Raw genomic sequence first — 12,757 nt, forward strand, 5'->3', positions numbered from 1 at the left:
TTAATTACTATAATTTTTCATTTCTGTTTTTAAGCCTGACTTCTTATGGGTCACCCATTTGTCTGTGTAGTTTAACATTTGTCAATGATTTTTCAGAATTTCTTCTCAAATACCTCAAACCAGTAAGGCTTTTATTCGACTGTGGATCTGTATTTGGGGAACATGTTCAAAGTGTAGGCAGTATTTAAAGCTATTATAGCTTCTCCACCAGGCCTTTTCTTGTTTCTGCTGCCCATGTAAACAGCTTCAAAGTCAGCCAGGAATGTGTAAACAGCTTTCAATCTTTCTTAAGTTTGTGTGTAGCCTTCCCACCACAGGAATTTGTGGAGAGCTTATTCAGGCCCTCAATGACTGTTTATTTTCTTGATCTCCTTGTTACATTTCGATGAAGCCATATGCTAGCTGAGGCACTGAACTTACCCTTTTGTCTACCTCTGAGACCACTACTGCTACTAACAATACTGGTAGACATGGAGTTTTTACAAGTTCAGCTCCTAATCAAGTTAAACTTCTCTGGCAATGATGTTGATTGACTTTCTTTGAGCTGGGGTGTGAAGGTATGAAGTCTCAGTTAAGTAGGGATAGGAGAAGGCAAGAATCCCCACAGACTCCTCTTACCCAAAGTTCAGTGATTATTCATGAATAATGACTTCTCAATTTGTTTCATGCCTTTGATCTTTGGCTGTTTGACAGATCTTTAAAATGGTTATTTTGACAATTTGGTCAAGTTTGATTATTGCTTATTGGGAAGAGAATCCACTAAGCACTTGACAATGCCATACTCCATCAAGTATTTTTTAACATCACCTCAAGACTCACATATGATAGTTAATGCTGTCAACATAGTCAACTATTACTTGAAAGTGACATTGGATTTTGATTCATGTTGGCTTTAGGAGGACATGTTAATTTTTTAAGTTTGGTTTAGTTAATGTTTTCATTATGATACAAACTATTTGCTCATTCATTTATTGAGTACTAATTACGTTCTGGGAGCTGCTCTAATTTCTTTTTTTTTTTCTTTCTTTTTTTTTTTTTTTTTTTTTTTGAGACGAAGTCTCGCTCTTGTCTGTCACCCAACCTGTAGTGCAATGGCATGATCTTGGCTCACTGCAACCTCCACCTCCCAAGTTCAAGTGATTCTCCTGCCTCAGCCTCCAAATAGCTGGGATTACAGGCACCTGTCACCACACCTGGCTAATTTTTGTATTTTTTTAGTAGAGATGGGGTTTCACCATGTTGGCCAGGCTGGTCTTGAACTCCTGACTCAGGCGATCCACTGACCTTGGCCTCCCAAAGTGCTGGGATTACAGGCATGAGCCACTGCACCTGGCCAATCTGCTCTAATTTCTAAGATGTAAGGATGTATGAGAAGGTCTTGCCTTCCATGAATTCATAGTCTACAGTGGATACAAACAAGGTATACAAAAAAGGTATTTTTTAAAATAATTTCAGCTTTCATTTTAGATTCAGGGGACACATGTGCAGGTTTGTTACCTGGGTATATTTCATGATGCTGAGGTTTGTGGTACTATTTATGCCATCACCCTAGTACTGATCACAGTACCCAACAGTTAGTTTTGCAACCCTTACTACCCTCCCTACCTCCCCCACAGAAGTCCTCAATTTCTGTTGTTGCCATCTTTATATCCATTAGTAACCAGTGTTTAGCTCTCACTTATAAGTGAGAATATATGCTATTTGGTTTTTATTATGTAAAATTATAATAATATTATAATATTTTTATTATATTCCTATGTTAATTCACTTAGAATGATGGCATCCAGCTGTATCCATGTTGCTGCAAAGGACATGATTTCATTATATTTTATAACTGCATAGTATTCCATGGTGTATATGTACCACATTTTCTCTATCCAACCCACCATTGATGGGCACCTAGGCTGATTCCATGTCTTTGCTATTGTGAATAGTGCCGTGATGAAAATGCAAATGCATCTGTATTTTTGGTAGAATGATTTATGTTCTTTTGGATATGTACCCAGTCATGGGATTGCTGGGTCAAATGGTAGCTCTGTTTTACATTTTTTGAGAAATCTCCAAACTGCTTTCCACAGTGAATAAACTAATTTACATTCGCACCAACAGTAGGTAAGCATTCTCTTTTCACTGCAGCTTTACCAGCATCTGTTGTTTTTTGACTTTTAAATAATAGCCACCGTGACTGGTATGAGATGGCATCTTTGTGGTTTTAATTTGCATTTCTTGGTGACCAGTGATGTATGGAACATTTTTTCATGTTTGGCCATTTGTGTGTCTTCTTTTGAGAAGTACCTCTTCATGTCTTTTGCCCATTTTTTACTAGGTTCATTTGGTTTTTGCTTGTTGATTTGTTTAAGCTTCTTAGAGATTCTGGATATTAGACATTTGTCAGATGCATAGTTTGTGAATATTTTCTCCCATTCTGCAGGTTGTCTCTTTATTACTGCTGATAGTTTCTTTTGTTGTGCAGAAGCTTTTTTATTTAATTGGTCCCACTTGTCAATTTTTGTTTTTGTTGCAGTTGCTTTTGAGGACTTAAATAAATTCTTGCCCAATGCAAATGTTCAGAATGGTTTTTCTTAGGTTTTCTTTTGGGGTTCTTACAGGTAAAGATCTTACATTTAAATCTTTAATCTATCATGAGTCAATTTTTATATATAGTGAAAGATAGGAGTACAGTTTCATTCTTCTGCATATGGCTAGATAGCTATCCCAGTACCATTTATTGAATAGGGGGTCCTTTCCCACATTGCTTATTTTTGTCAACTTTGTTGAAGATCAGATAGCTGTAGTTGTGCAGCTTTATTTCTGCATTCTCTATTATGTTACGTTGGTCTATGTGCCTGTTTTTGTATCAGTACCATGCTGTTTGGGTTACTGTAGCCTTATAGTATAGTTTGAAGTCAGGTAATGTGATCCCTCCAAATTTGTTGTTTTTTGCTTAGGATTGCTTTGGCCATTCAGTCCCTTTTCTGATTCTGTATGAATTTTAGAATAGTTTTTTATAGTTCTGTGACAAATGACATTGGTAGTTTGATAGGAATAGCATTGAATCTGTAGATTGCTTTAGGCAGCATGGTCATTTTAATGATATTGTGTCTTGTAATCCATGAGCACGGGATGTTTTTTCCATTTGTTTGTGTCATCTGTGATTTCCTTCAGCAGTGTTCTATAGTTCTTCTTGTAGAGATCTTTCATCTGATAGGACCTTCTGAGCATGGAAAGCAGTTTGTGTGAGGGCAAAGTTCAGGAGCAAGTAATGGCTGAAAACTCAGATTTTAGAGGATACATGGTGATCAGCAGTAGAAGATAGAACTTAGCTAGAAGATATATTTACACTTGCTAAGCATTCTAGCCTTTATCCTCTGGACCACCAGATGCCAGCAAGGTCTTTAATAATCAAATTAGTTTTTGTTTTCATTCTGTCTTGGCATTTATTGCTGGCAGCTCTGTGAGACAGAGACAGATAACAGGTCAAGCAAATAGACTTTTTGCTTCTTGGGTTGAGAGAAGGTGAGTGAAAATAGTGGCCAAATTTAAAAAGTGTTTATGACATAAAATTGACAAGATTTGCTCACATTGATATAAGGAAGAGTGTGGGAGGCTAGATGAGTACAGAGGAATTATCTGAGGGCCATAGAGAGGAGACAGCCTCTTGGGGAGCTGCCAAACAAGAAATTAGCCTAAACACAACCCCAGAAGTCGAACAGGCTGTCCATATGAATCATTAACTAAGAGGCTAGGAAAAGAGAAAGAATCCAGGCAAGAGCAAATGTACAGAGACCTTGGAAACCATGCTAACAGGACAATTTTAGCAGAGGATCTATAGTGGATTCTAAGCAGATTTTCTGAGCTGCAAAGAACATGGGAAAAATGAGTTTAGGTTGGGTGCACTGGCTTACGCCTGTAATCCCAGCACTTTGGGAGGCCAAGGTGGGCGGATCACATGAGGTCAGCAGTTCAAGACCAGCTGGCCAACATGGTGAAACCCCGTCTCTACTAATAATATAAAAGTTAACCAGGTGTGGTGGCACACACCTGTAATCCCAGCTACTAGGGAGGCTGAGGCATGAAAATTGCTTGAACCTGGGAGGTAGAGGTTGCAGTGAGCCGAGATCATGCCACTGCACTTTCAGCCTGGGAAACAGTGAAACTGTGTCTCAAAAAAAAGAGAAAGAAAAAAAATGACTAAAGTCCATGCCTTTAGCTTGTTGAAGATAGAGCTGTATGAAGCTCCAATCTAGCACGGTCCTTTCAGCACTCTTTTATCTTCAATTAAAAAATTGGAATTAATCTAAACCCTTGCTGAAGTGAAATCAAGATATTATAAGGATAATGGTATTGATTATTAATTCTCCCGCAACTAATGTACTTCCTGTAGGTGACTCAGACACTGTACAGAGACCTTCATTAACTCTGAAATCACAAAGGAATCATTCAGAAAGCAGCTCCTTAAATACCTAATAGTTAGTGCTGCCAAAGTGTTAATGCACCTTTTCAAAGCATTAAGGAACTGGGCAGATACAAATAGTTGCAATGACTATGTATAAAACATAAATTAAGACATACCTCATCTTTGATTTACACGGTTTAAAGAGGGCCCTTTTTAAGTGTGAGATTCTGTGAGCTAATATTTCCTGTCCATGACATTGTAATTTTTTAGATTGTGAACCATCCAGATTTGCCGTTGGTATGAATCAAGTTTTTTATTTAATTAAGCCAGCTTATCTGTCACTCATCATAATTAATCCATTCCTATCTTAATTACTTTTTCATTTTCAGAGCCAATCGTATATTAATACAAATACGGGAAAATCTAAGTCAATTTTTAATATAAATAAGAGCACAGAAAACCCATTGGATATGTGTATATGCTTCCTTCACATATTTAGAAAGGCTCAAAATAACTGAGTTCATATTCTGCCACAAACACAGAAACCAGAGAAGAAATATTTCAGTTCATTCATTTACCTCATGACACCAACTATCTAAATACCACTGTTTCCCGAGATTTCAGAATCTTGCTTTTATTAAACCCATCGAATGATGAATTACAATAGAGGAGGCCTTTCTGTTTCTGGAGGCAATTGCAGGGAAACCATGCCTGTCAGTTCATTTTTGTCACTGGCGCATGTGTGGCTTTTTTCATTCACTCATTTATTAATTGAGCAAGACTCCAATCATTAGAGATGCAGCCGTGAGTGAGACAAAAGAAGCTTTCAACTCCCTTTGAGCTTGAATTTTAGTGAGGGAGGCACACAATAAACAAATAAACAATGATGCGTAATCCTCAAGGAATGAAGGTAGTAGAAGGTGATTCAGTGACTTCTGTAGATGGAGTGCTCAGAGAAGGCCTCTCTGAGGAGGTGGCATTAAAGCTGCCAGTTGAATAACAAGAAGTGCCATGAGATGATCACAGGACAAAGCATTCCAGGACGACATCATAGCTAAAGCAAAGGTCTGCAAGTGGGAATATAATCTAAGAATCAAGTGAAAGCCAGTGCTTCTGGAGGGACATAAACAGGAAAGTGGTAAGAGATGAGCTTGGGGAGAGAGAGAACACTCATCGTAAGGAGTGTACATTTCATTTAAAGGTCCGTGAAGAGCTGGTAGGGGTTTTAAACAAAGTAGTGATGTGATCTGATTTACATTTTGGAAAAATCAGTCTGGTTGCTCCATGGAGAATGAACCAAGGGGCAAGTATGAAAACAGGGAGATGGAATCTGGATGAGAGGTGAGTGTGGCTTGCATCTGGTAGCAGAAGGGACAGAAGTAGATTAACTCAGGATTTGTTTAGTGGTAGAATGAGAGAACTTATTGATGTGTTGGCTCTTGGAGGGTGTATTATAGAAAGAAAAGAATCCATCACAGATAATTCAATTTTTTTTATTTCATAAGCTTTAGAACTTTAACATCACTTAGTCATTTCATGCATTTATTCCATCGGTCATTGCAAAGGTTGATTCTTTTCACAGTTGTGTGTTTCCTTGGTTAGAGCAAACTATGGTGTATGAGTTTCTGGATTCAATTCTGGGTTTTCTAATTTAGTGGCTGTATGCTCTTGAGCGAGTTTTCTAACCCCTCTGCCCTTTGGTTTCTTTGCCTAAAAAACATGGTAATAATGTTACCTATTTCATAGGGTTGTGGTCAGCAGTGACTAAGGAAATGCAAATAGAAGTACTTAGCACACTACTGGCCTGCAGGAAGCAGTCATTAAATGTTAGAAATTAGGTGCTATAGCAAAAGAATCTATTAACAGAGTAAACAGACAACCTACAGAATGGAAGAAAATATTCACAAACTATGCATCCTACAAGGATTTAATATCCAGAATCTATAAGAAACTTAAATCAAGCAAAAACCAAATAACCCCATTACAAACAGACAAAGACATGAGCAGATACTTCTTAAAAGAAGACATGCAAGTGGCCAAGACACATGAAAAAATACTCATCATCACTGATCATCAGAGAAAAGCAAACCAAAACCACAATGAGATACATTCTCATACCAGTCAGAACGGCTACTACTAAAAAGTCCAAAAACAACAGGTGCTTGCAAGGCTGCAGAGAGTAGGGAATGCTTATACACTGTTGGTGGAATTGTAAATTTGCTCAGCCACTGTGGAAAAGTTCAGAGATTTCTCAAAGAACTTGAAATAGAGCTACCATTCGACCCAGCAATCCCATTACTAGATGTATACCCAAAGAGAAATAGATCATTATACCAAAAAGACACATGCACTTGTATGCTCATTGCTGCACTGTTCACAATAGCAAAGACATGGAATCAACCTAGGTGCCCATCAGTGGTGAATCAAATAATGAAAATGTGGCACATATACACCATGGAATACTACACAGCCAAAAAAAAAAAAAAAGAATGCAATGTCCTTTGCAGCAACATGGATGCAGCTAGAGGCCATAGTCCTAAACTAATTAATGCAGGAACAGAAAACCAAATACTGCATGTTCTCACTTGAAAATGGGAGCTAAACACTGAGCACACATGGACATAAACATGAGAACAATAGACACTGTGGACAGCTAGTGGCGAGAGGAAGGGAGAGGGGTGTGAGTTTAAAAACCATCAAGTACTATGCTCACTACCTGGATGCAGTATACCCAGGTAACAAACCTGCACATGTACCCCCTGTGTCTAAAATAAGAGTTGAAATTTAAAAAAATTAGGTACTAAATTTCTCTTATCCTCCTTCCTAGGAGGATAAGTGCATTCAAGTCTTATGCACCTTATCCTAGGTGCATTCAAGTCTCAGCACCTAGAAATGAGTTAACATGTTTTTAAGAAACAATAAATTTCTGTTTCTTATATCATTACATAATTATTTTATGTACGATTTAGATACCATTTTTTTCAGAATTTCTTAACCCTTTTGAATATATTTTTATCTTCTATATCTGCCAGTATTTGTTTCTTTTTAAAGTGGCTTTTTTGTTATTTGGGTTTTGAAAATCTAAGGGCTTTTAGAGAGATTTATTGAATATTATCGGCTTTATTGTGAAGTTAGCATTTTCAGCTCTTAAAATGGAGCAAGGGAGGATGGGCGTTCTGATCTCAAGATTATAGAAATTATGTGAAAGCTTAATATAACTGCCTCCATCAGTGCCATAACACCGCATGGGCCCCGCTTTCATGTACAGCTCCTCCGATGGGTGTCCCGCTTTTTCTCTTTGGACTTAGAACTGTATTGAATCTAAGGCTGGAAAATACCCTATTTGTTTAGATCACAGACAATCCAGAAGACCTTGTATTTCTCTGAATCTTTGATTTCTGTGTAAACACTGGTTCCTGTCACTCTGCCAGGTTGCAGCTGCATTTCAGGCTTTCATGATTGGTTATTTGCTTCTCAAAATAGGCTTGAGAACAGTAGGAAAATAGAGTAGGTCAACACGGCATATGGTTAAATTTTCATGGACAGATGTGTTTGAGAATAATAAGGAAATTCTTTTAAACGGTTATCTTTGTTATAAATGTGGTATGCAGATGTTTCATAGTTATGGCTGGGATAGAGGTACTTTTAGCAAATGGTACTTTTCATAAGATTACACATTAACCTAATTTTTGAAAACTATATTCATGTTTCACTGAAGGTAGCTGGGCAAGGAACAGCCTGTTTGCTCTTAGAATCTTACAGTGCCATCATCGATGCAGAATTGTTCAGCACAGGTGACTTTGGAATCCCTTTCTGTGCAAAACATTCGACATTAAATGCATACATGTTTTGTGATTCTTCGAGCTTCAGGTTCTGTGTTTCTTCTTGTATTTTCTTAATGACAGGAGATAATAAAATATTTTTTATTTCAGAAGGTTTACATGGTATGACATATGTAAAATAGTTTCTATCTCTGATATAATGTCCCTAAGCCTGGGGTGGGGAGGCATTACTTTATTAAGCCACTGGCCAATTGAATCTACAGTGGGTGGATCTGCTATGATAGGTTTTCATGCTTGTTTCCATACTGTGCCAAATTTTGTAAAATGTCACAATATATCTGAATACTTTAGGTAGCAATGGTGTAGTCTGGGATGTTTTTGGAAATCAATAATTAAATTTATCAACGTGTGTATATGTATGTGTGTTCTGAAACTTGTATTTTGTGGAGCTAAAACCCTGATAACCCAGTGTCCTTCTGCCTCTTCGAAAGACATTGTGGTCATAACTATTTAAGAGCTTAGTGTGAAGGTCTATGTGGGCATCAAGAATCAACTGTAAATTCTCAGTCCTGCCAGCATACACAGAACCAAGAAGTGGTCCATCCTGTGGACTGCTCGTGAGTGCCTGATGGATGGATCTCTGTGGAATTAGGGGGCAGGTCTACACCAACAGCCAAATATCCTGTTATTTCACAATCCAGCACCTCAACTTGATTGTATTACTGTTAGTATTTATTTTTAGGTTTTCATTTTTTTGCCAGAAACATATATGTGGACATACTCACTTCCTGTGTGTTTGTCTTTCTACTACAGATACGGGAGCAGAAAGACAGGCACTAAGAGAAAATGTATATCCTAAACTGAGAGAATTCTGCAGAGAAAACTATGGATTGGAATTTCAGGTAATTCTAGTGTTAATTTCATTCACACTTATGTCCAGTTAAATAACTAGTGTTTGTTTCTTGTCACAACTTGAGTGTTGTAAAAGATGAGTTTTAGGCCCTGAAAAAATTTATTTCTTCAAGCATGGGTAAAAAGAAACACTGACAAATGGAAATAAAGTATTTCATCATTTTTTATGTTTAGTTCTTTTATGCTGTGCTTCTTGGACCCTTCCTGGTATGGGCTCATCTTTTTCATTGAACCATATTTATTTACTTTTTTGACAGTCTCCACTATTACCAAAGAGATGAAGGTTGCTGAGCACCTGAATTTAAGCTATGGTTTCCAGAAATATTTTGCACTTAAAAATGGGGACCAACTTTTTTCAAACTTATTTCCTTTCATCAGCCAGGCCTGGCCTTGCCTTCTATCTTGCCGTTAACTTTTTATTCACATTGTAGAACATCATTTTTCCTATTCATTTCAGAGCTACATCATTTACTCCCCCCAAAACATTATATCAGCCTTTCAAGAGACAGCGATGGCACACATCATTGCTAAAGTTCATGAACATCCTTGCATTTTAATGCACCACTGAATTTGCCATCTAACGGTAAAGTGCTTGAAAACATTGGATGTATCTTGGGCATCCAAATGTTGAAAAAAATAAATGGCTCCTGCAACAGATAATATTATTTAGTCAGAATTTTTCAGCCTCATTGACGATGGAAATCCTAACTCTCCAGTGCTATCTAAACTACACATTTACATTGTCAAGTGATGAATATATAATAGAGGTTTGTGGTGCAGAAGTGCAAAATGCACCATTGTTAGTGGAAGAACATTTCACCCTTTGTTTCCTCCCAGATAAATATTTTATCTTGATATACTCCTGATGCCTTCTAATATGTTGTATAAAGTAACAGTCTCGAAATGGCTTCAATCTCAATGCATAATGTCTGTTGCCACCAGGCCATGATGTCACACACATTGAATCGTCACTCATAAGTCACCATTTACTTGACAAATTGTGAACCTAAATTAAATTCCTTGTCATGAATTCAGCACTACCTTCTCTGAGGAATCTGGTTTTACTGATAATAGGGTCCCAATTGTTACATAATTTCCAATCTGTCAAGAATCCCAAAGACTTAGACACTCCTTGGGGACTCAGTTACCATAGAGGAAGAAATGTGTCCAAGCATATAATCCCATCTTTAGGTTTGTTTTTGCATCATTTTTGTCAACAGAGGAAGTCAGTGAGCTATAGAACAGCTTCTATAAACCATGGTATTGACTAGGATTAGCTGAGGGAGAAAGAGAAAAAAAGTATACTTTCTGAACTAGAGGTAGGCACAGAAGATGGATACAGGCAAAGGAAAACTGTACTAGGCGAGGCCCATAGAATAAATTGACAGGATTATTCTAGGCAGGTGCACTGAATCAGCTGAGGAGATGTTGGACCACAGAGTACACCGCAGTGGGCAGGGAAGATGTAAAATTGACCCCCAGTTTTCTACGGGTACTGGGAGTGACTGAACCTGCCTATCCTTCAGTTCAGTGTCTAAAATAGGAATGGCAGCAGCTTACATGTCTGAGGTTGTGTTTAGAATAAAATTAAATATGCAAGGTTACATTTGCTTCCAAGCTCTAGGCTTAGCAGGAGTTCACATCCATAATTTCTGAATCTTCTAAGAATATACCTTTTAAGTGTAGTCTTTTATAGTAGGTTAATTATATCACTCCCTAAGGATATATTTTTTAGAGAGGCAGTTCTCTTCTCTCAACTCAACAAAAAGTATGATGCCAGAAGCTTCATGAACAGCCAGTTTACCCCCACAGTATCCCCGACTCCATCTTTGGTTGTGCACTGAACCCAGAACATATGGTTTCCTAGAGTTACTCAAACATACCAGTCTACTTCATGCTTGCTTGCCTTTGCTCATGCCATTCTCTTCAACTACAATGCTTTTCAGTCTGGTTCTTCCCCTGCTTCACCTCCTGGATTCTACTCATTCTTAAGACTCTTCCTATCTAACCTCATGTTGTGCCCCCTTGCTCAATGGCCCACAGCCCTGTGGGCCTCTTTTGGATCCCTGAACACCTTAAGCCCATTCATACTTGAGAATTTTACTCTGGCTGTTCTGTCTTGCAGAATACTCACTGCCTTTATCTTCACACAGCTACTTTCTTATTGTCCCTCAGGTCTCCACTGAAATGTCACCCCTAGAGATGCTTTTCTTTTTATTATTATTATTACACTTTAAGTTCTGGTATACGTCTGCAGAATATGCAGGTTTGTTACATAGGTATACATGTACCATGGTGGTTTGCTGCACCCATCAACCCATCATCTACATTAGCTATTTCTCCTAATGCTATCACTCCCCTAGTCCCCCACCCCCAGCAGGCCCCAGTGTGTGATGTTCCCCTCCCTGTGTCCATGTGTTCTCATTGTTCAACACCCACTTATGAGTGAGAACGTACGGTGTTTGGTTTTCTGTTCCTGTGTTAGTTTGCTGAGAATGATGGTTTCCAGCTTCATTCATGTCCCTGCAAAGGACATGAACTCCATCTTTTTTATGGCTGCATAGTATTCCATGGTGTAGATGTGCCACGTTTTCTTTATCCAGTCTGTCATTGATGGGCATTTGGGTTGGTTCCAAGTCTTTGCTATTGTGAATAGTGCTGCAACAAACATACATGTGCATGTGTCTTTATGGCTGAAAATTCCAGAAACCAGAACGCCTCTTCTCCTCTAGAGATGCTGTTCTTGTGACCCATCCTAAAGTAACCACCTCTCTTTTGCATCATACTGTTTTAATTCTTTGCATAGTGTGTGCCAGTATCAGATATTTTTTCTTGTTTATGTATTGGCCTGATTATTGTCTTTCTCCCACTAGATTATAAGTTCCATAAAAGCAGAGGCTTGTCTGTTTTTACGGAATTTCAAGACAGCTGCATTCCTTGTCCTATAGTCCCTGGCACATTGGAAAATGCTATGAGGATTTGTTGAATGAATGGTTACATGAAAAAAAAAAATGAATGAGTGAAGACCCAGCCCAGATATAACTTGCAAAAGAAAGCCTTCTCTGATCCCTCCCACACCTCCCAAGATAGGCCATGTACCCTCCTCTTTGCTTCTCTGAAATTCAATGCATAACTCCCGATAATCCATCCAGTTCATTCAAGAAGTATTTTTTGAGTGCTGACCACATGGCAACCAACATTCTAAGTGCTGGGAATAAAGGAGCAAACCAACCAGACCCTCTTCTGAGGAGCTTCTAACATTGTTAGGAGAGGCAGACAATGTAGATTCCAGGGATAATAAATGCATTTTATTGAATAAATGCTTCGGTTTTAAAAATCACAGAAAGTAGGGTTAGGGCATGCCAGGTAGTCAGAGAAAGACTCGGTGATAAGGCAATATTTGAGCAGAGATCTGCAGAAAGTGATGGAGCAAGTCATGCGGATGTCTGGAGTTGTGGGGAGGAATCCAGGCATAGGGAACAAGGAAAAGGGTCTGAGGTAGAAGTGTGTTTAGAATATTCTAGGAACAATCACACTACTACACTCCAGTCTGGACAACAGAGTGAGACCCTGTCTCAAAAAAAAAAATTAGAACAGTAAAGAAGCCAAGTGTGAGTGAAGGAAATAATTACAGATGGCATCAAAGTAAGATTATATGAGACCTCAT

The 12,757-nt window shown here is 38.3% G+C and overlaps 1 protein-coding gene across 2 annotated transcripts in view; it reads left to right on the forward strand.

Annotated features, from left to right (window-relative positions):
• NWD2 (NACHT and WD repeat domain containing 2) overlaps nucleotides 1–12,757 on the forward strand; it is a 204,289-nt gene that overhangs the window by 73,038 nt on the left and 118,494 nt on the right. For both annotated transcript variants that reach the window (XM_001137884.6, XM_009447496.5), the window contains exon 2: nucleotides 8,992–9,080. In XM_001137884.6, the coding sequence (XP_001137884.1) occupies nucleotides 8,992–9,080 (89 nt within the window). The remainder of the gene's footprint in view (nucleotides 1–8,991; nucleotides 9,081–12,757) is intronic.

Source organism: Pan troglodytes, chromosome 3, assembly GCF_028858775.2.
Source record: "Pan troglodytes isolate AG18354 chromosome 3, NHGRI_mPanTro3-v2.0_pri, whole genome shotgun sequence".
NCBI lineage: Eukaryota > Metazoa > Chordata > Mammalia > Primates > Hominidae > Pan > Pan troglodytes.